The 20,052-nt window shown below is 50.6% G+C and overlaps 1 protein-coding gene across 2 annotated transcripts in view; it reads right to left on the bottom strand.

Annotated features, from left to right (window-relative positions):
- Rims4 (regulating synaptic membrane exocytosis 4) overlaps positions 1–10,754 on the bottom strand; it is a 61,179-nt gene extending 50,425 nt beyond the window's left edge. The window contains exon 1 of one of the 2 annotated variants that reach the window (XM_040732772.1): positions 10,551–10,754. In XM_040732772.1, coding sequence (XP_040588706.1) covers positions 10,551–10,647 — 97 coding nt within the window. In that variant the 5' untranslated portion in view covers positions 10,648–10,754. The remainder of the gene's footprint in view (positions 1–10,550) is intronic. The other variant, XM_040732771.1, reaches the window with a different exon arrangement.
- Positions 10,755–20,052: the final 9,298 nt, after the last annotated feature.

Raw genomic sequence — 20,052 nt, forward strand, 5'->3', positions numbered from 1 at the left:
GACTATCTGGCTCCTGTGCAGCCCTCACAGTGCCTGGCTCAGAAAGGGACCCACCATAGGCACTCCATTCCATTTGATACAGGAAGGTAAGGAGACACTGGAAGTCTTAAAGATGGCTACAGTGAGCCGGACATGGTGGGTGCGTGCCTTCGAGAGACACAGGCAGGCAGATCTGAGTTTGAGGCCAGTCGGGGCTACAGAGAGAGTTCCAGAGCAACCAGGGCTACACTGGGAAACACTGTCTCAGAAAAAAAAAAGAAAAAATTAAAACTGCCGTGGTGACTGTGGGAGTGGGCCTGCGGGAGGTGGGTGGGCAGTTTCTCGAGGCCTTCTGTGCTATTCAGCGTGTTCCGACACAGATGCTCTCATTCACAACAGTGACAGATGTGGTTGTGCAGCCTGGTACCAAAGCGCACATCCCAGATGTGTTTGTGCAGTCCAGCTTCAATACACACATCTGGGATGTGGCTGTGCAGTCTGGTGCCAATCCGTACATTTAGGATGTGGTTGTGCAGTCTGGTATCAATGTGCACATCTGGGATGTGGTTGTGCAGTCGGCACCAATGCACATCTGGGGGCAGGAAGATCAGTGATGGTGTGCTCAGGATACTTCTCTCTGGATAGCTTTCATACATTTAATTCTAGAAACTTCATACATGAATGCCCAAAATGCTCATTATTTTTTTGTTTTTTGTTTGTTTGTTTTTGGTTTTTGAGACAGGTCTCTCTTTGTAGCTCTGGCTGACCTGGAACTTACTCTGCAGACCAGGCTGGCCTTGAACTCGGAGACCTGCCTGCCTCTGCCTCCAGAGAGTTTATTTTTAAAATTATTCAACGATCCATCCACCAAAGATCAGCTACAGAGAAACTCTGGATGAAGGAACTTGGAGTGGGAAATAAGTGGGGTGTGAGGCCTTTTCTCTCTAGGAGGTTCTGCTCGTGTGGAAATGAAGCCCAACAGACTCTTGTTTGGGAGACAGGGGCACCTGGGAAGAGGGCTCAAAACATTGCTATGTAAAGACCCAAGTCTAACCCCAAAACACCCACAAAAATCATGGGTGTGATGTACACCCCTGTAATTCCTTGTCCCTGAGGCTCACTGGCCAGTCTATCCTAACCGGAAAGCTCCAGATCAATGAGAGACTTCGACTTAAAAACGAAGTGATACAATAGATGGTTCCTCAAGAACAACACCTGCAGTTGCCCTCTGGCTTCCCGAACACCTGTGCATACATGCATGCACCCACATGAACACCTGTGCATACATGCATGCACCCACATGAACACCTGTGCATACATGCATGCACCCACATGAACACCTACACACCAGACGTGACCAGAGGACACACCAAGATTCATGGCTGTTCAGACTCCTCCCGTCGGACCCCTCAGACAGCCTCTCGGGCTCCATGGGCACACAGTGAACCATCATCCAGCCAGGCCCAGCCACTGCCACTCCAGCCTGGGGCCTGCTCCCACCCCCCCACCTTCCAACCAACCATAAAGGCATGTCGCCTCATTCTAGGAAGTCTACAGTGACAGGAAAGGCAGTAGCTCCTGTTTCTCCAGATGTGGTACAAACAACCTCAAATCCTCACAGGATCTCAATTTTGTGCAGTATTTTGTAACCCACAGGACCAAAGCTCAGACCGGTCACCTGCAATGGACTCAGAACTGGCATGGTGCAGCGATGCAGACCCAGGTCACTGCTATCCCAAGCCACCCCTCCGAGAGAGCACTCCATCAGCTCAGAGTTCTCGGCACCCTGTCTCCCGTTTCTGAGTTTTATTTGGGCCAGATAAGAAATGTATTACTTCACAGGGTCCACCTCCTGCTAGCCCTTCCCTGGAAACTGGCCGTCCTGCCTCAGAAGCTCTCAATAAACTGACTCAGCCGGCCCCTTGGCAGCGCTCTACACCCATGATCGCTTTGACTTATTTCTTCCCAGTCGAGGCTGTCCTCGAATGAACCGTGCGTGCGTGCGTGTGCACACATGGCCCTGCCTACTTTTCACCAGTGCAGGACAGGACAGTGCCCTGCTCCATCTGGTAGAAGGTGCTAGACCTAGGAGACCCCAGGGCTGCCTGTGTCCGGCCCTCGGCCTGCGGCATCTTCTAAGTCACACCGCTGCGTTCATCATTGTCCACATGGCTCCCCAGGGGATGCAGGGAGATGACTGTAAGCCTCACACAGCTGCGGTTCTTCTGGATTGGAGACCATGAAGAAACAAGAGGGCCTGCAGACAGCAGCAGCACTGAAGTCCAGGGCATGGGAGCTGCATTCAAAGGTTTTCCTTTGAGCTGGGGAGATGGCTCTGTTGGAAAAGCCCCTGCCACAAAAGTGTGAGAGCCTGTTTGATCCCCAGACGCTACATTAAAAAGTCACATATGGCAGACACATTTGTAATCCCAAGGCTGAGAAAGTGCACACAGGCAGATTCCTGGGGTCCAATGGCTAGCCAACCTAGCATACTTGGTGAGTTCCAAGCCACTGAGAGACCCTGACTCAAAAGAACAAGACAGATAGTGCTTGAGGAATGTCACCTAAGGTTGACCTCTGGCCTCTACATTCATGCACAGGTACACATACACAAACACACACACACACAGAGAGAGAGAGAGACAGAGACAGAGACAGAGACAGAGAGAGACAGAGAGAGATATGCAGACAGACAGAGACAAGACAGAGAGACAGAGAGAGGGAGAAAGGGAGAGAGGGGGAGTTGAGTGGAGAGATGGTGAGAATCAAGGCTCTCAAGGACTGTCCCAGATTGAGCAAGAAACCCTGGATCTGGGCAGTGTCTACAGACTGCCTGTGAACAGACCTAGGCACTCCTGGGCTCATTGCTCAAATTGATGGGACAACCAGAGCAGTCACCACTGGCTAAAACCTGCTGTAAACTGGGTATGGGACGCACAGTCACGAAGGCCAAAACCCTAAGTGTCCAGCTCTGGAGAAGTGCATTATATAATTCATCCCTCACAGCAATCTTTGAGGTGTCACCTATGGTCGTGGTCCATCTTACAGAGGAGGAAATTAAGTGCAGGGTCCCCAAGGTCAACGAGAGTTAAAAGTAGGGCAAAAGCAAGGAACAGTCTGCAGACCCCAAGCCTCACTCTCTCTTCCCCTCCCTGGAAGCCCCCGGGGATCCCTCTCAGTCCTCTGTAGCCTGAGAAGCTACAGATCTGGGTCCAGTGAGGAAGAGGAGGAGGGCGAGCAGGGCAAGCAGCAAGCGGCCTGCCTGGCTCCACAGTTCCCCCACCTCTAGCACCAAGGCAGCCATGATGTACACTCAGAGTCATGGCCACCTGCCCCAAAGATGGGTCTGAGGAGTTCTTAGTCCTTCGATTGTCCCTCCTCACACAGGGACCATTTCTTTCCCCACTCTGGACCTCAGTTCCCCCACCAGAAACCCCTGCTCACTCCCTACCAGGCTGTGATGATCCAGCTCCTAGCCAGACTCCACCTACTTCTGTCTGCTTTCTGTTCCCTGAGTCACCCTGACCTCAGGGCCTTTGTCCTGAAACACCTACCAGGAAAAGCTGGGCTCTTTGTCATGGAGGCTTCAACTCTGCCGTCACTGCGCCTCAGCCTTCCCTGACTGCTTCATGCTATCTCCTCTCCTGTCACCTAACACAATCTGGAAATATGTATTTTTTTTTTGTTTTTGTTTTTTTGGTTTTACGAGACAGGGTTTCTCTGTGTTGTTTTGGAGGCTGTCGGTCCAGCCCGGCCTCGAACTCACAGAGATCCGCCTGCCTCTGCCTCCCGAGTGCTGGGATTAAAGGCGTGCGCCACCACTGCCCGGCTGGAAATATGTATTTTTAATTGATTACACAGTTATTGTCTATATGCCTCAGGCCAGGACATAGCTCCATGAGCGCAGAAACCAGGTCTGCTGTGCTCCCCAGTACATCTCTAGCACCTAGAATGTAGTTTGGCACTGAATAACTTAGTGAATAAATGCTGGAACAACTCAGGAGCCAAAACTCTGGACCATTGTTAACATGTGACCTTGGCAAGCCATTCTGCCAGTCTGAGCCTCACTTTCCTTCTTTGCCTAATGAGGAGAAGGGACCATTCACTACTTTCCAACGGTCCTTCCAGGACAGCTTGTCTTAGAAAGCCAGACCTGGAACCCACCCAGTTTGGTCCATCCAAAGCAGGCAGCTAGCCAGGGTCCCAGCAGTGGCTACCCTGTCCCCACCTCCACCTGTGTCCCAGCCCAGCCAACCCAGCCCTCTCACTCCCCCACCGCAGAAACTGTTAATGAAGTGCGCACTGCTCGATGCAGTTACAATTACGGGGGCTAAGAATAAGGCGCTGACATCAGTTTCCAAGTGAATCAGAAGGGGAGGGGGGAGGAAGGAGGAGGGGAGTGGTGCTCCAGAGCTGTCAAGTAGAAATAGCACAGCGTTAAATATAATCTAGTCCTGGCCTACATCGTCCTGCAGAGGCAGGTGATGGCTGGGCCCTCAGGGCCAGGGCAGACAACTGGATCCTTCAAGGAGGTCACACAGCCACTGCTGCTGGCCAACTGATGGGGACCATCTAGGAATGGTGGTCTGTAGCAGGCTGCTGGGCCCTGGAGTGCTTATGTAAGCCAAACAGGCCCCTGTACCCTGGCCTTTGTCATTTGCTATTATGACAGCCTCTTTCCATATGGGAATTCATCTCCGGAGATGGAAGGTAGCCTCCAGGCAAGCACAGTTGGACTGAGATCACCACCCATGGATGTCTCCAGCTGACTAGGGTTCAGCATCTGTAAAATGGGTATATATGTAGCAGCAGTCAGCACCTCAGTTGATATAGAAATCTAGGAGATTGTTGAGATTGTGGAAGGCAGGGGACCACCAAGGAAGTCCTGCAGTCCTTCCTTCCTTCCTTTCTTTCTCTTTCTTTCTTTCTTTCTTTCTTTTTTCCTTTCTTTCTTTCTTTTTTACTTCCCTGAAAGATCAAGGACATAAAAAATGTCTCTGGTCAAGATCATTATCCCTCCCCCAACCCTGAACTCGGGAAGATGAAGGGATTTGCTTGAGGCCACAGGCCATGAAGTTAAATTCAAACTCTATGATTTTTTTTTTTCACGAGAAGACAAGACAGTGAATGGTGTAGACCTTGAGAAAGGAAGGGGTTCTTTCCTGATAGTTTTTAAAGGGCATGCTGGATGGCTGTTGGGTAGAAGAAAGGCTGGGGACAGAGAATAATAACTGGTGGGGGGGGCTGCTGCCTTCCAGTTCTGCTTTCCTCCACAGTCCAACCGCCCCAACTCTGCCTCCAGCCAGGGCACTGGAGAGAAGCAGAGAGGGAGTTAGGGCCTCATCCCCCAAAGGGAACCAAGGTAGATGAATCGTTCCTCCCCCTCCCCCTTCCCCACCTAGCAGAGCTGGAGGGGGGTCTGTAAACCAAGGAAGTTGGAGCTGGACTAGAGGGTGGGGGACATACCCAAGGAGGGTACTAAAGAAAAGAGCTGGGGGGGCGGGGTCAGAGGAAACCCTAGCAGCAGTCCTAAGGCATGTACAAGGGGGGTGCATGCGCACACACGTGTGCATGTGTGTGCCTTGCACCTGGCTTTCCTCAGGCGATTCCTTCAGGATAATTTGATTCAGGTGCCTTGATCTACACGCTCACCTTACTGCTCAACTTGAACTACAGAGGCACTTGGGCTTGACACCCTGCCAGGGCTCAGTTTTCCAAATCTAGAAGAATTCTGCCCAGCTCCCAAACTTACAGGGGATTATGAAGCAGGCTGTGGTGATGCAGACCTGTATTCCAAGTGCTCAGGAAGCTGAGGCAGGAGCATCACATGTTTGAGGAAAGTCTGGGCTACACAGTGAATGCCTGGCGAGCTAGGGCTACTTTTCTCAAAAACAAACAAGGAGATTACAGCTCTAGGTGGTAAACTGGGGTGTGGGTAATAGATGACAGAAAAGAAAAGGGATACAGGATGTGGCCTCCCCTGGGGTGAGGGAGGGAGAGGAGCTCCAGAGCCTAGACTCGTGGTTTAAGGCACCTTCCTCATGAAGATGTCATATACTGGAGCCTCCCTGTATCATGCACACAGCCCAGCCCCCCTTCTGGAGCTGAAGGACTCACTCTGTTCCCACCATTTCTAGGGGAAGGAGCCGGGCAGCAGGACATTTTGTTTCCCAGATGAAGCTCGGGTCAAATTTCAAGGACAAAAGTTAGCACTTGGCCTGGGAAAGAAAACTCCCCCAAATCCTGTAAATTTGGGAGGGAGGGTGAGATTTCAATGTGGTCATTCCAGGTGCCTGGGGGTGCTGGCAGGCACTGGAACCCTGTTTCCCCCTGCCAAGATCTGTCTGGCAGGAAATGGGTAGCTTCACAACCTCAGAGTAACTCAAGCAACCACCTCCATTTCCCTCTGTTCAAAACCGGGGGTGGGGATGAGGGCTGTGGTACTAGTTTGTGGATCCCACCCCCTCAAAAAGATTTGGTCTGAACGGAAGAGGGAGGTGCCATGAAGGGCTTTCCAGCCCCGAGATGTGGCCTTAACTGCTAGGAGAGGGACTGGTAGCCGGCTGGTGTTGCCATGGTAACTTCCTCCCTGAGCTGGATCGAAGCATCCATCCTATGGGCAAATCAGAGCTGGCTCCTCCAGCTTCTCCGCCCTTCTCCTGGGCGGGCGGGGGAGAACCAGACGACAAATCACTTGGTCAGGCTCAGGAACACTAGCCTCAGGTCCAGACCCTGATGTAACAACTTCTTTTGGTATCTACTAGGAAGGGGATACATCCCAGCTCTCCAACTATCCCCCAAGGAAACCGCCTGTGGGTCCGCTGCAATTAAACTCATTAGAAAGAGGAGGGAAATGGTAAGCCAGAGAGCTTCCCACCTTTCTTTGACTTACAAACCCCCTGATGTCCCCACCTTTAAGGCACTTCAAAGGAGGTGAGCCCAGCTCTACCTCTGCAAACTACGACATAATTAGTCCATTAAAAGGACAAAGGCTAACATTTTGAGACTCGGGATTTGCCCAAACACATAGCAATCTTTATGGCCACATTCAGAGATGACTCTCACTTGTTAATGAGACAGACCCGAACTAACAAATATTGAGACCCACTTCACGCCAGGTACCATTCATTGTATAGCAAGCAACATACCTAAAAGCAAGTGTACTTGAACCAGTTTCCCCAGATTTAAACCCCAACCCCCTCACTTCCTGGCTAAATGACCTTGAACAAATTACTCTGCCTAAACCTCAGTTTTCTTATCTGAAAATGGGGATGTTATGGGGAAAGGCTAAAATAATGCACCTTAAACACCTGGAAAGTCATGCATCATATAATATTTTTTAAAACACTGACCCAACAGAGTCTACTGGGAGCACTAATATTCTGGTCCTCACGCAGGTGAGAACAGGGTTACATGTCTGGCTCCTCCCCACCCTAGATGCAAATCCATGGCCAGTAAGGCTGAGCAACAAAGACATGGGCACAAATACCCAAGTGTCCCTGAGTGCGGCCTCTCTAAAGCCCCAGCGTCCTTGGAACAAGGCAAGGCAGCAGCATCGCATCATAAGAGATGCATCAGAACATATGAGGGAAGATTCCTCTTGACGGGCGTCGTAGCAACCTGCAGCGATCCTTTTCTTGGGCTCAAGGGTGCTGGAGAGATGCAGGAAGAGAAGGCAGCTTCTTCCTAACCCACTGCCCAACACTCCTAAGCCCAAGGCAGGGATGTGCACGGCCCCATTTAGAGCCAGTGGAAGTCTCCTCCTCAGTTTATGACTCAGGAAGCTAGCTGGAGACAGCAGGAGAGTCTTGAAGACGGCTCTGGCCTAATCTAATGAATGGGGAAGGATGTATCGACATGGGTTGGAAACAGCAACAAGGGGAGGCTCCCAGATGAGCCTGAAGCCTGTCAGGGACACACTTCAGAAATGGAGCCACCGAGGACAGATAGGCAGTAAAAGGGGCCAGTGGGAGAGGGGAGTCAGGAGGAGCCAAGTCTGTGATGGCCTCCTTTGGCTAAACCAACCCCTAAACCTATTCTGACTGCCTTTAAGAATTAGTTCAGCTCAGTGCTGTTTTAAAGGAAATAAACCCAGTTTTCTTCTTCTAGGAGAAAATGAATGAACGAGACAATCAAGAGAAAATAAGCATCAGGACAATGGTTCTTACTTCCATCTCTCACCGGCCCATCGTTATTCTTCCAGATATGAAAGTAGACTTTCTCCCTCCTCCCTCCCAAGCTGGAGACAGCCTTGGGGATGAGCAGGAAGTGAGCCTGAGATGCCCAAACAGAGCTCAAGGCTGCCAACTGCTCCCCAAGGCCTCCTCACCTGGGGACCATTTTCTGCACTGAGATCTGGCTTTTTAAAAAATCCTCCTCCAGAAAGAGAAGCTACTGGTGTTCTGAAGAGAGCCGGAAACCTGGTTCTGCTCTCAGCTTTATGCACAAGACACCAGATGACCTTGGGTTACACACACACACACACACACACACACACACACACACACACACCAGGGCTTCAGTCATTCACACACATTCTCACAGATATACAACCCCTATCCTCATGCATTTGGGGCCTAAGAGGGCCTCTTACAAGCGAAACACAAGAATTTAAAGAAACTCACTTAGAAGGGGGAGATAGACGGATGTTTAGAGATACTGTTAATATTCTCAGTGAAGCTATCTTTGACTAGAGTGAGTTCTGCAATAAGACCAAGGTGCCTGACCCACAACATGCAGCATGACTTTGGAGAAAAACCAAACCATGCCTGTCTCTGATGCTTCTACACATCTGTCCGGTGTGACTCTCGAGTTCAGTTCAGGCCTGCAAGCCGACTCTCCCTCCACAGACACCCCAAGACTCCCCCTTCACCTCTACAGCTAGCCTGATGTCTTCTCTCTCTGAGTTAGCTGCAGTAGAGGCAACTACATTAGGGACCCCTCCCCCCCCAGTTCCACTTCACCTGGTCTTGCCTAGAATAATACAACACTCCTCAGCTATGAGGAAGAAGCTGAGCTTCTGGGCCTCACTTATTTGATGCGTGAAATGGTGTGTACAGAGACTTGATGTGTAACAACCATCTTCACCCCCAACTCCTGCCTCCAGGTCAGTAGAAAATTCTATCAGGTGTTGGTCTCAACTATTGCCAGTCACTCTGGGGAACTCTCCTTTTCTCGTCTCCCACTGGTACCCACCACTCCATCTCATAACATCCCCTACCCAGAAAGCTCCAGCCATCGGGGAGTTGGAACCTGAGCTCTTGAATTCCTTAAACTGTGCAGGAAATTTTTGGGGCAGTGCATATATGCTTTTTTCCTTTTGAGAGATAATTCGTATTTTAATCAGTATTGAACCCACTCGTTCCTACACACATACACACTCCTCTTCCCCGCCCCTCATTGACTTCAAATACTCTTAAATTATCAGTTCAAAAACCATTTCATTCCACCCTCCCACCACATGGGAGCCTTGTGTCTAAGGCAGCAGCATCTGCATTTTACAGATGAGGAAACTGAGACTCCGGATGGCATGACTTGTCCAAGGTCACAGCTTATGGAATAGAGGAATACAGATGAATCTGATTCCAACTCCTAATCCTGGCACTCTCTGGGGGACCTCTCACCCAAATCTCCTAGGTACCCCACCTGTTGTTGGATCCCCTTCTTTACCCCCAAACCGAAACTCACAGGTCTCTGTATCCTCTGCCTGGCCCCATATCTGAGAGCTGGTTTCCTCTCCCACCCCTGGACTGTGGCTACCTTTGGGAATTTTTTTTAGACCCAGAAGCAGAAGACCTGAGTTGAGGGATGGCAACCGGGTTCAGCCCATCCAGAAAGGCCACTCCAGGGACAAGAACACCTGAGTCAGAGGCACACACTGGAGGGTGCTCTGGTGTTGTTAGCACTTAAACGGCCTCACACCTCCCTGGGGAGGAAAGAGGAAAGGCCAGCAGACACCGGGCCAGTTCTGCGCGGCCCGCCCCAATCTGATTAGAGTCTGGAGCCTCAGCCTGTGGGGGAAGGGAACAGAGGCAAATAGGGACACTCAAGGCTTTGGCATCTAAACAGGGGTCTTGGGCAGGAAGCCTCCAGAGGCAGCTAGGACAAAGACCTCGGAGAGGTAAGGTCTGCGCACAACCTCCAACCGCTGGAAGACACGTCGGAAGCCCCAGGGTGAGGCGGCCTAAACCCTAAGATCTGACTAGGGGACATATAACCAGACTTAGATGGTGGCAAGTCAGGTCGAGAAACAAGACGGTGGTCGCGGGGAAGTCCTGTAGGTACACATAAATAGGGAGAGTTGAGTCCAGGCGACCCAAAGGCCCACCTGCGCGAGAAGGGTGAATACAGATGATAGAGGGGTCCCTGGGGCGGAGGGGCAGGACCAGAGCTTATCCTAGACCCCTGCTGATCCGAGGGAGTGAAAGGGGCCCTTGACTGTCTATCCGGGCAGGACGGGGAGTACAGTGAAGACAGTGGCCGCCTCTCCCGGGCGCCCCGGGTCCCCAAGGGTCCCTGGCATCTGTATCCCGGGACAGCCTCCCGGGGTGGGTGGACCGAGGCGCTCTTACCTGCATCCTCATCGTCGAAGGAGTTCATGCACGGGAAGTAGATGGCGAGCGCCTCGAAGGAGGCGGACAGGCTAAGGCGGCTCTGCGAGCGCTCCATGCCCGCGCCCGCGCCAGGAGCCTCGGCCGCGGCGGCGGCGGGCGGCTTGGGCAGCTTGGCCGCCCCATTCTTGACGCGGAGTACGGCGCGCGGCGTGGTGGCGGCGGCCCGGGGCTCCGCGGGCGGGCGGCTGGGCTGGCGGCGGGGCGCAGAGGGCCGGACGCTGGCGGCGCGTGGAGCTGGAGACGCGCGGTGCTCGCGGCGGTGGCGGTGACAGCAGCAGCGGCGGCGGCGGTGGTGGCGGCGCAGCGCGCTCTGGCCCGCGGCGCCCCCAGCCTGCCAGCCGCGCGGGGCGGGCCGGAGCCGAGCGCCGCAACCAATCGCCGCGGCCCGGGGGAGGGGGCGCCGCGGGCGGGGCGTGGGAGCTGCGAGGGTGCGGGCTGCGTCGCCGCTGCCAACCAGGCAGGTGCACGAGCCCGGCACAAGGCTGTGTGAGCCAAGCTGCTGCGGTTGAACCCCCCCAGTGGCCGCTCTGACCCGTGACTGTGAGTCCTAAGGCTCGCTCCAGAGGCGGGTGACCAGTCACCCGGGTTCAAGCAGGCCTCACCCAGAGACCCAGATGTGTCCAGAGACACACAGTGCAAGAAATCCAAAAAACGTGCCAGATTCCCCCTAAGACTCCAGCTCACACGGAGACCCTCAGATACACAAGAACCCGCAAAGATGTATTCACCGGAAAGAGATCTCGGGCTCCCTCACACTGTGTGTGTGTGGGGGGGGAGAGCGGAGGGACACCTGGACAGACACACAGAGACTCCTAGAGGCAAGGCGGTTGATAACACCAATCGTCAACTTCAGAGGGTACACAGAGACCTGCAGAGTCACAGGGAGCAACAGGTGGGACATGTCTTCCCACACAGCAGAGACCCTCAGATGCCAGAAACCCCACATAAGTTTAGACAGACACACAACTTCTCATTCACATACTCTTAAAATCTGCAGACACCCTGGACGTCTGTCACATGCAGAACATAGCCCCAGATGACCACCTCAGACACTTAGCACCCCTCCTCTCACGATGACCGGTGTGTCAAAAACTGGGACAGTCCCCGTCAGAATATTCACACCTACAGACACAGCCATATAGTCTGAGTCACTCACGGGGATGGATTCTTTCTGAGGCAGACACCCTCAGACTGAAGGCCCTGAGACACGGCTGCAGGCTCACACGGGCAAACACTCCATAGTCCCTGGAATGACACACACCGGCAGACTCAGACACCCAGAGCCTGGGTATAGACAGACAAGCTCAATAACAACTCTCTGCTGCCCTCCCTACCTGAGAGCTCACTCTACCAGAAGTGGCTCCCTTTTCCAGCGACTCCCATCCTCTCCTTGAAGCAACAATCAGAGGTGGCTTCAGAAAGACATCTCGGTCTCTTCTTTCCAAGAGGCCTGGGACAAGCCTCCCCATCTCACTGATCTATTTCCTCATTCATGTGATGGCAACAGGATCCTTCCATTCTGGATGGGTGTGTGTATTTGTTCTGTTTCTCCATAGCCAGCCAAATAGCCAAAAGCAACAGATCTTTATCAGAGTGCAATCTGTCTAGATGGGAAGTCTGGACAGCTCAACTGGGTTCTCTATTTAAAGTCTTGCAAAGTATTTGCCAGGTAAGGCTGTTAGTGCTGGCTCTGGGGAAGAATCTGATTCCATGATCATTCTCGGTGCAAGCAGGATTCAGTTCCTTGTGGCTGTAGGACCGAAGGCCATGTCTGCTGGCAGCTCAGCGTCTGCAAATGGCCCTCTAGGCTTGCACATGGGCTCTCCATCTTCAAAACCACCACAGGAATGCCAAGCCCTTCTCACACTTTGCTCCTCTAACTCCCCACTGGGTTATCTCCCAAGGGTCAGCCCTCCTTTATAATTTTTTGTTGTTGTTTTATTTTTCCAGATAGGGTTTCTCTGTGCAGCTTTGGAACCTGTTCTGGAACGCGCATTGTAGACCAGGCTGGTCTCGAACTCACAAAGATCCACCTACCTCTGCCTCCCAAGTGCTGGGATTAAAGGCGTGCACCACCACCACCTGGCTCCTTTATCCTTCATATTGCCTTATATCTTGATCATAGCAGCGATGTTTTTTCCTAGTTCCACACATAGTCAAACAGAAGGGAATTATGCAAGGTGGGGATCCCTGGGCCATCCTTTCCACTCTGTCACCTCGCTGAGTACCTGACACAAAGAAGGCATTCCTGGGGCCTCTTTCCCTTTCCTAGAATCATATTCCCACCTTGAGAGCAACAGAAATGTTAGCATGTTCTGCATATATTCACCCTGCCTTGGAAGCTTCACTCTTTATAGGCATTCAGACACCATATATCTTAGTTCTCTCTCTCTCTCTCTCCCTCTCTCTCTCTCTTCTCTCTCTCTCTCTCTCTCTCTCTCTCTCTCTCTCTCTCTCTCTCTCTCTCTCTCATTCTCTCTCTCTTATGTGTATCCATGTCCATCAGTGACTCCACTCCTCTACACCCAAAATATACCTAGAAAACTTCCTGTCACAAACCTCCATGGTTGTCATCTCATTCAGAGTTGGAGTCCAGAGTCTACAAGGCCCTAACTTTGCATACTCTGACGCCTCTCTGTCCTCATCTCCCACATAGCCTCCCTGTGGCTCACTTGGCTTCAGACCCAGTGGAATTTCTCTTCCTTCTGCCAGAAACACTCTCTGGAAAGCCACAGGGCTTGCTCTCGCGGATGTCCACTCCAATGTCACTTCTGCAGCAAAGGCTCCCCTCATGGCCACCTCCCTGGGATGGCCTCCCTTGGTTTCCTGTGTAGCTCTAGCAGCAATCTTCACCACATGTCTGTGGAGGATAGATGTCTTTCTTGTTTATTCATTCTATCTGCCCACCCCAGAGCCTAGCAGGCTACCTGGCAAAAGAGTGGTACTCATTTAACTAATTGTAGGTTGGATGAAAGAACCCTCGTGCTAACTTATGAAGAGGGTATCCTAGTGCTTCCTCCCCCATATTTACAAAGAACTGAGACTTATATAGAGGGGACCTGATGTCCCCAAGGTTACAAGAAAGGAATGAGATTGGAGCCTGGGGCAATCCAGCTCCAAAGGCTGTCTTTTCCACTGCCCTGTTGGCCTCCTAACACCAGGGCAAGTTAATTCAGGGATGCACATGTGAAGGGACTGTGGGAGGTCATGGAACTTGACCTGGAACCAGAGAAGAAATCTCAGAGACCCAAAGAGGAATATCCAAGCCTAAATATGGAAAGCAGGCTATGCGTGAAATCAAACATGCAGGTCCGAGCTAAACTTTGGAGGGTCTAATTCCAGCCTCGCCACTGATTAGCAGGACCTGGGTGCTACTCTTAGAAACATGTGTAACAGTGTTTTTCCAAGCCCTCCCCTTATATCTATGTTGCAACCAGTAAAACAATGGGGGATACAGCATATAGAACTTCTGCAGGTTGGTCAGAGAGTCCTGTTGCTTCCTACTGGCTTGTTCAGGCTCCACACCCTGAGAAAAGCCAGCCTCTGCCCAAGATGCCTAGCTAAGTGAAGATTCCATGCAGGAGATGTCATAATAAAGCCCCATGGAGCTGCCAGCGATCAGCCAGCCTGGACCACAGTCCGTGTGAGAACCATCCTGGAGCCCATCCTAGATGGAACTTGATAGGACCACAACTGACACCTGCTGGCAACCAATGAGAGACACTGAATATTTGCTGCCCCTCTGAGCCCTTCCCGAGCACATGTTGGTATCTAGAGACCATATATTATGCCACAGTGGAACGGTGACTTTGAACAAGTGAATTAACCTCTCTGGGCTTCAGTTTCTTTGGCTGTAAAATGGGGACAGCATCTCACCAAGTGGGTATTGCCATCAAACGAGTGCCTAGGCCTGGCGCTCTGCAGTCGCTTCAGATACAGCATGCGCTCTGCATGTGTGAGTTTATGCTCTAAGGTCCACACCTGTCAGTGCCGAACACAACAAGCAACGGGACCTGAAATACCACCAACCGGCTCACCTTGGAGAGAAGGAAACAGGCTTGGAGAGTGCCGTATGGCACATGTGGGCAGAGCCGTGAAGACAGAGGCCTCTTGTCTTGGACCTGTGCCGGCTCGTCAGATCCAGGTCACCTGGTCAACCGACAAGAGTCTGGGGGCTGCTGGTGAAAAGCACAGTTGAAGCTGACTGTGGAGAAGAAAGGCCGCCCCAGAGAACCCAGCCTGGGGGCCAGAGAGATTGCTCAGGGTGCAAAGGTGAGCACCACCAAACCTGACAACCTGAGTGTGATCCCGCAGACCCACGTGGTAAAAGGAGAGAACCCCTGTTCTTGGTTTCTAAGAACAAGTTCAAGATGCACACAACCCTCCCCCCCCACCATGTGCACAAACTGATTTTTGTTCTGTTTTGGAGGCAGTCTCTCACTCACTATGTAGCTCTGGCTGGCTGTCCTGGGACTTGCTCTGTAGACCAGGTTGACTTTGTACTCAGACATTCACCTTCCTCTGCCTCTCAAGGGCTGGGATTAAAGGTGTACACCATTATACCTGGCTCTATTTTTGTTTTAAGAAAAGAAAGTCTAGTCAGCCTCTAGTGTGATTTCTCCTTTCTGGGTTAGTTCATGGCTAATATTCCAGGAATAGGGTTTGGGTTTATAAGCCCAAATCTTTGATCCCTTATAAATATTCGGTTTCCCCGTGAGAAGTCTCATTGGCTAGATTCTTGGATCCGTGTGAGTGATGTTTGAGGAACAAGTTAGAGAGAAGGGGGAGACTTGAGATTGTGGATGGGGACTAGTGGGTGTGGCCCTGGGAGAGGAAGCCCTCTGGGAAACTACGACAAGCTTTGGGACCAGAAAAATGCAGAATTCCACAGCCCATGGGTGGAAGGGAGCTGAAGAAGCACTGCCCACTGAACTTAAATGCCCCTCCTTAATTTGAAGACGAAGTCTTGGGTGAGCCCTTTTGGAATTCTCCATAAAGAAATAAAGAATCTGGGGATGGCTCCCCTGGATTGGTAAAGTGCTTTTTGCACAAGCATGAGAACCTGGGTTCAGACTCCCAGACATGTGCCTATATTCTCAGCACCGGTGAGGTGAAGACAGGAGGATTTCAGGGGACTTGCTGGCCAGTCAGTCTACCCAAATTGGAGAACAGAACTTGTCTCAAAAACTAAGGATATAAGGAGGAGAATGACTGAAGAAGACAGCCAAGGTCAACCTCTGGCCTCCACATATACATGCACTAACACACGCATACAGGTGCTCACACACGTGTACACACACACACACACCAGAGTGAAATCAGTGTATACAGTAGGCATGGCATTTACTAAGCATTCACTGAATGGAAGTTCTGAGTGCCTATTGCATATGAGTCTATATCAAGAACTCACGATACAGGGGTGAATAAAAGAGCCCTGGCCCCTGCCTCTGTGGGGTTTACAACATGCTAATGATTATTGACATTATGCAATAGTTTGATTATGATCAGCTAGTGGCAAGCTCCATTCTCTGGCCTTCAGACAGGCTTTATTTGTACAAGCAAGATATCACCACAGATCCCTTTTTTGTCTATTTTTTAAAGTTATAACTAATTTAAGAAAAACTAAAAACTAAAGTATATAAAATATACACTGGCAATAAATACATTAACAATGTCTAGTCCATTAGCACTTGACAAATGCAGAGAAAATACACCATATCTATTCTTTCTTGACGAGTCCAATGTCTTGTACCTAATATACTTTCTATTCTAATTTTCATTATTAAATTATCTTTTAATTTCTTTCAAACCTATTACACTTAACACATCTTTAGTGAGTTTATTTACTGAATCTGATAAACAAGGAAAACTGTAACTATACTATCTAGTTTTCAACTCCCTCAGACACCCGAGAACTTCCAAAATTTCCAAAACAATTCCAAAAATTGTGAGAAACAGAAACTTCTGTCAACATTTGATTATGATGAATTACAACTGTAATGAAAGGTATGTATCATATCTCTATTTTATAGTATTATGGGGGTTAGGGGGTAAGAAGACCATAAGTCTGCCAAGGGTTCAAATAGCCTGTCCTGGGGAAGTGATATTCAAGCTGGGAATGTTATCTACTAGGAGCCTGGCACTGTTTTGGACCCCGATGCTGCAGCAATAAATAAAACCTTCGGTGGCCTCTGATTTATAGTTTTTACACGCATGGATGTTTTGCTTGCATGTCTGTCTGTGCACCACGAGTGTCTGGTGCCCACGGAGGTTAGAAGAGGGCATTTAATATCCTGCAGCTAGAGTTATGGGTGGTTGTGATCTGCCATGTGGGTGCTGGAAACCAAATCCAGACCCTCTGGTAGAGCAGAATGTTCTTAACCACTGAAGTAGCTCTCCAGCCGGCCACATTTTAAAACAATCCCTGGGCTGCTCTGGGGGTGGGGTGAATTGGAGTGAGTTCAGAGGGAACACCTTCCCTCTTCTTAGCAGCTAAGTCTTGGTTTGAACCAAAATGCCATCTCAACAGAGGCAGACAGCTGAGACAGAATGTCCCTCTGGCAGGAGACATGGAGGGCCATATGGAAGGATGTGGTCAAGACTTGTATGGGGGCAGCAACGGTCCGGGCCAGAAGACTGTATAAACAGAAATAGGTGATGTGTTAAATTGGTTTAGGAACAAAGACATGGTAATTTTCTAAATGTCCAGAGACAAAAAGGACATGCAGGTGAAGTCCCTCTTCTTCAGGCCCCTTTTCCCTAAGCTGAGGGGAGGAGCCCTCAGCTTCACAAAATCCAGGAAGTGGCTTTGGCCTAGAGAAAATGAGAAGGGGCTGCAATGCAGCTAAGCCTAAAGTGAGTCTGTGTGCAGCTAGGTCAGCAAGAAAAAGACAGACTTTGGCGGTGTCTGTATTCTGCCTGCTGGGGTAGAGGTGTGTGTGAGTGCATTTGTGCCTGTGTTCATTCGTGTGTGTGTGTGTGTGTGTGTGTGTGTGTGTGTGTGTGAGAGAGAGAGAGAGAGAGAGAGAGAGAGAGGTCTGCTTATGTGTGCAGACCTATGTCCTCATCTGTGCAGCAATGACCTTGTCTCTAAATATGTCCTTGCAAGGTTTGTACCCTTGTGCTAAGTGTGTCCAGTCTGGTTTTAGATGCAATGTACACCGTGGCATTTGTATGTACTTTGTGTATTTGTGTGAGAGAGGGGGGAGGGATGGATGGAGGGAAGGAGGGGGAGAGAGAGAGAGAGAGAGAGAGAGAGAGAGAGAGAGAGAGAGAGAGAGAGAGAGAGAGAGAATCTGAGGGCATATAGTCCATGAATTCTGGTCTTTATGTGGTTCTGTGTCTCCTTAAGTGTCTCCTCCTGATGGCATGTCCTTTTCGATGTCTGCCTGTCTCTAAGTGTATCAGTGTCTGTGTGGGTGTAACTGGCTGGGTTGGCTATATTTATGTACAGTGTAAGATTTCTGTTCTTGTCTCTCTGCATCCTGGCTGATGGAAGTGCATCCTAAGCTATGTGTGAAAGCTGCTGTGTGTGACCTTGACCGTGGAGGGTGACAGCTAGAGAGGGAACACAAGTGTTTTCTTGGGTAATATCTGCCTTCAAAATGTTTAAAACAACTCAAAGATGGTTAGATGGCACTATTAAGAACTTTTATAAACTCCAATTCTAACTACGTATCTACTGAATTATTTTTTCATCCACTCATCCATCCAACTACACTGATAGTTACTTTGTAGTTATCTCTCTGGTAAATCACTAAACCCAATGCCTCAGTTTTCTTATTTATAAAATGGGCTTGATGGGAGATGGCTCAGCAGTTAAGAGCACTGGCTGCTCTTCCAGAGGACCTAGTTCAATTCCCAGCACCCACACAGTAGTTCACAATCTCCCTTAACTCTATTCCCAAGGGATCTGATGCCCTCTTCTGACTTCCAAGGGCACCAGGCACATATGTAGTATACACACCTACGTTCAAGAAAAACACTCGTACATACAAAATAAAATAACATAAAATGAGGGCAATAAAGGCAAAGCTGCTTGCTAGGGCTGGGGTGCATGACAACACATATGAAACACTTAGTGTGCTGTATGCTCCCGTAAGTGCTCACTGTGTTTACGTTTTGGGTGTGTTTATGCATGTTCCTGTGGGTGTGTGCACATGTGGAGGCCAGCAGCTGACATCAAGCATCTTTTGGACCACTCTCCACTTTAGTCTTTGAGCCAGGGTCTCTCCCTGAACTTGAACTCATCTATTTGGCTAGGATGGCTGACAAATGAGCTTCCAAGATCTGCCTGTCTCCACCCCACATCCCAGTACTGGGGTTGCAGCCCGGCTGCTGTATCCATCTTTTCACGTGGGTGCTCGGGATCAGAACTCAGGTTCTCACGATTATGCCTTACCAGCTACACAGTCTCCCCAGCCCTGTATTGACCATTGCTACCACATCATGGTGGTTAGGACATTTCAGCAGTTCACTCAATGCCACCTCTGGGCTAGATGTTGGTCACCACCCTCTGTGTGACCTTGGATAACTACCTCCTTTGGGAGATTCCAGAGCACCTGCACTTTCAATGCACCAAGAGCTATGCAGTCTAGAGGATGCTCCAAAGCCTCAGACTGACAAGGACCATTTAGAATCATTTAGACGGTCAGGAAGAGTATGGACAAAGCTGGACCCGTTCTACTGCAGGACTCAGTCCACTGCCTCTGGCTGCCTCCTTCCTAACACTCCAGTCTCTGCTCTCCAGCACCGGTGAGAAGCCATGGGCAAGGACACAGATTCTCCTCATCTCTAGTGCTGGACCCATCACTCACTATTTGAGGAAGGGAATGGAGTCCGGCTTCACTGCAGCCATGGTGGCTCTGGTACACAAAACAAAGCCCCGCCAGGTACAGCCCCGAAATAATGGCCATGGTTTTGTTGCTGCTGTTTTGTGAGCCTCTGTGTTTGATTAAGGTTGCTTGCCTGAGCGTGGACTGGGTGTTACCGAGGCATGGGCAGCTTACCAGTGGTAACATAACTGAAGAGAAATGACTCCTCTTTCCCCAGCAACCATTCACTGCCAATAGTTTCTCAGGGCGGGGGTCGGGGCCTCATGAACCCCTCCACTTCCGTGATAGACAGCTGGTGGGCCCAGTCTTGCCCAGGCCTTGTGCAGCTGGCCACTGCTACTGAGAGCTCATGAGTGCAAAGGTCACGCCATACGCACTTGACAGCAGTTCACAGCACCCCTCCCCATCCTCTGCTTCCTCCTGCCCCCATCCCTTACTTCCTCCTGCCCTGTCTTCCACAGTCTTCCCCGAGCTTTGGAGGGAGTGAAAGAGATGTCCCATTTAGGGCTAAGGACTCAGTGTCATTTATTCTCGGGATCTTATGAGCATTAACTGCTACCCTCTTCAAGCAGAAACTTCTCTGACCCAGGCCGAGAGCAGCACTAATCGATTGCTAGCTCTTGTCT

The sequence above is a fragment of the Mesocricetus auratus genome, unplaced genomic scaffold (assembly GCF_017639785.1).
Source record: "Mesocricetus auratus isolate SY011 unplaced genomic scaffold, BCM_Maur_2.0 Super-Scaffold_100028, whole genome shotgun sequence".
NCBI lineage: Eukaryota > Metazoa > Chordata > Mammalia > Rodentia > Cricetidae > Mesocricetus > Mesocricetus auratus.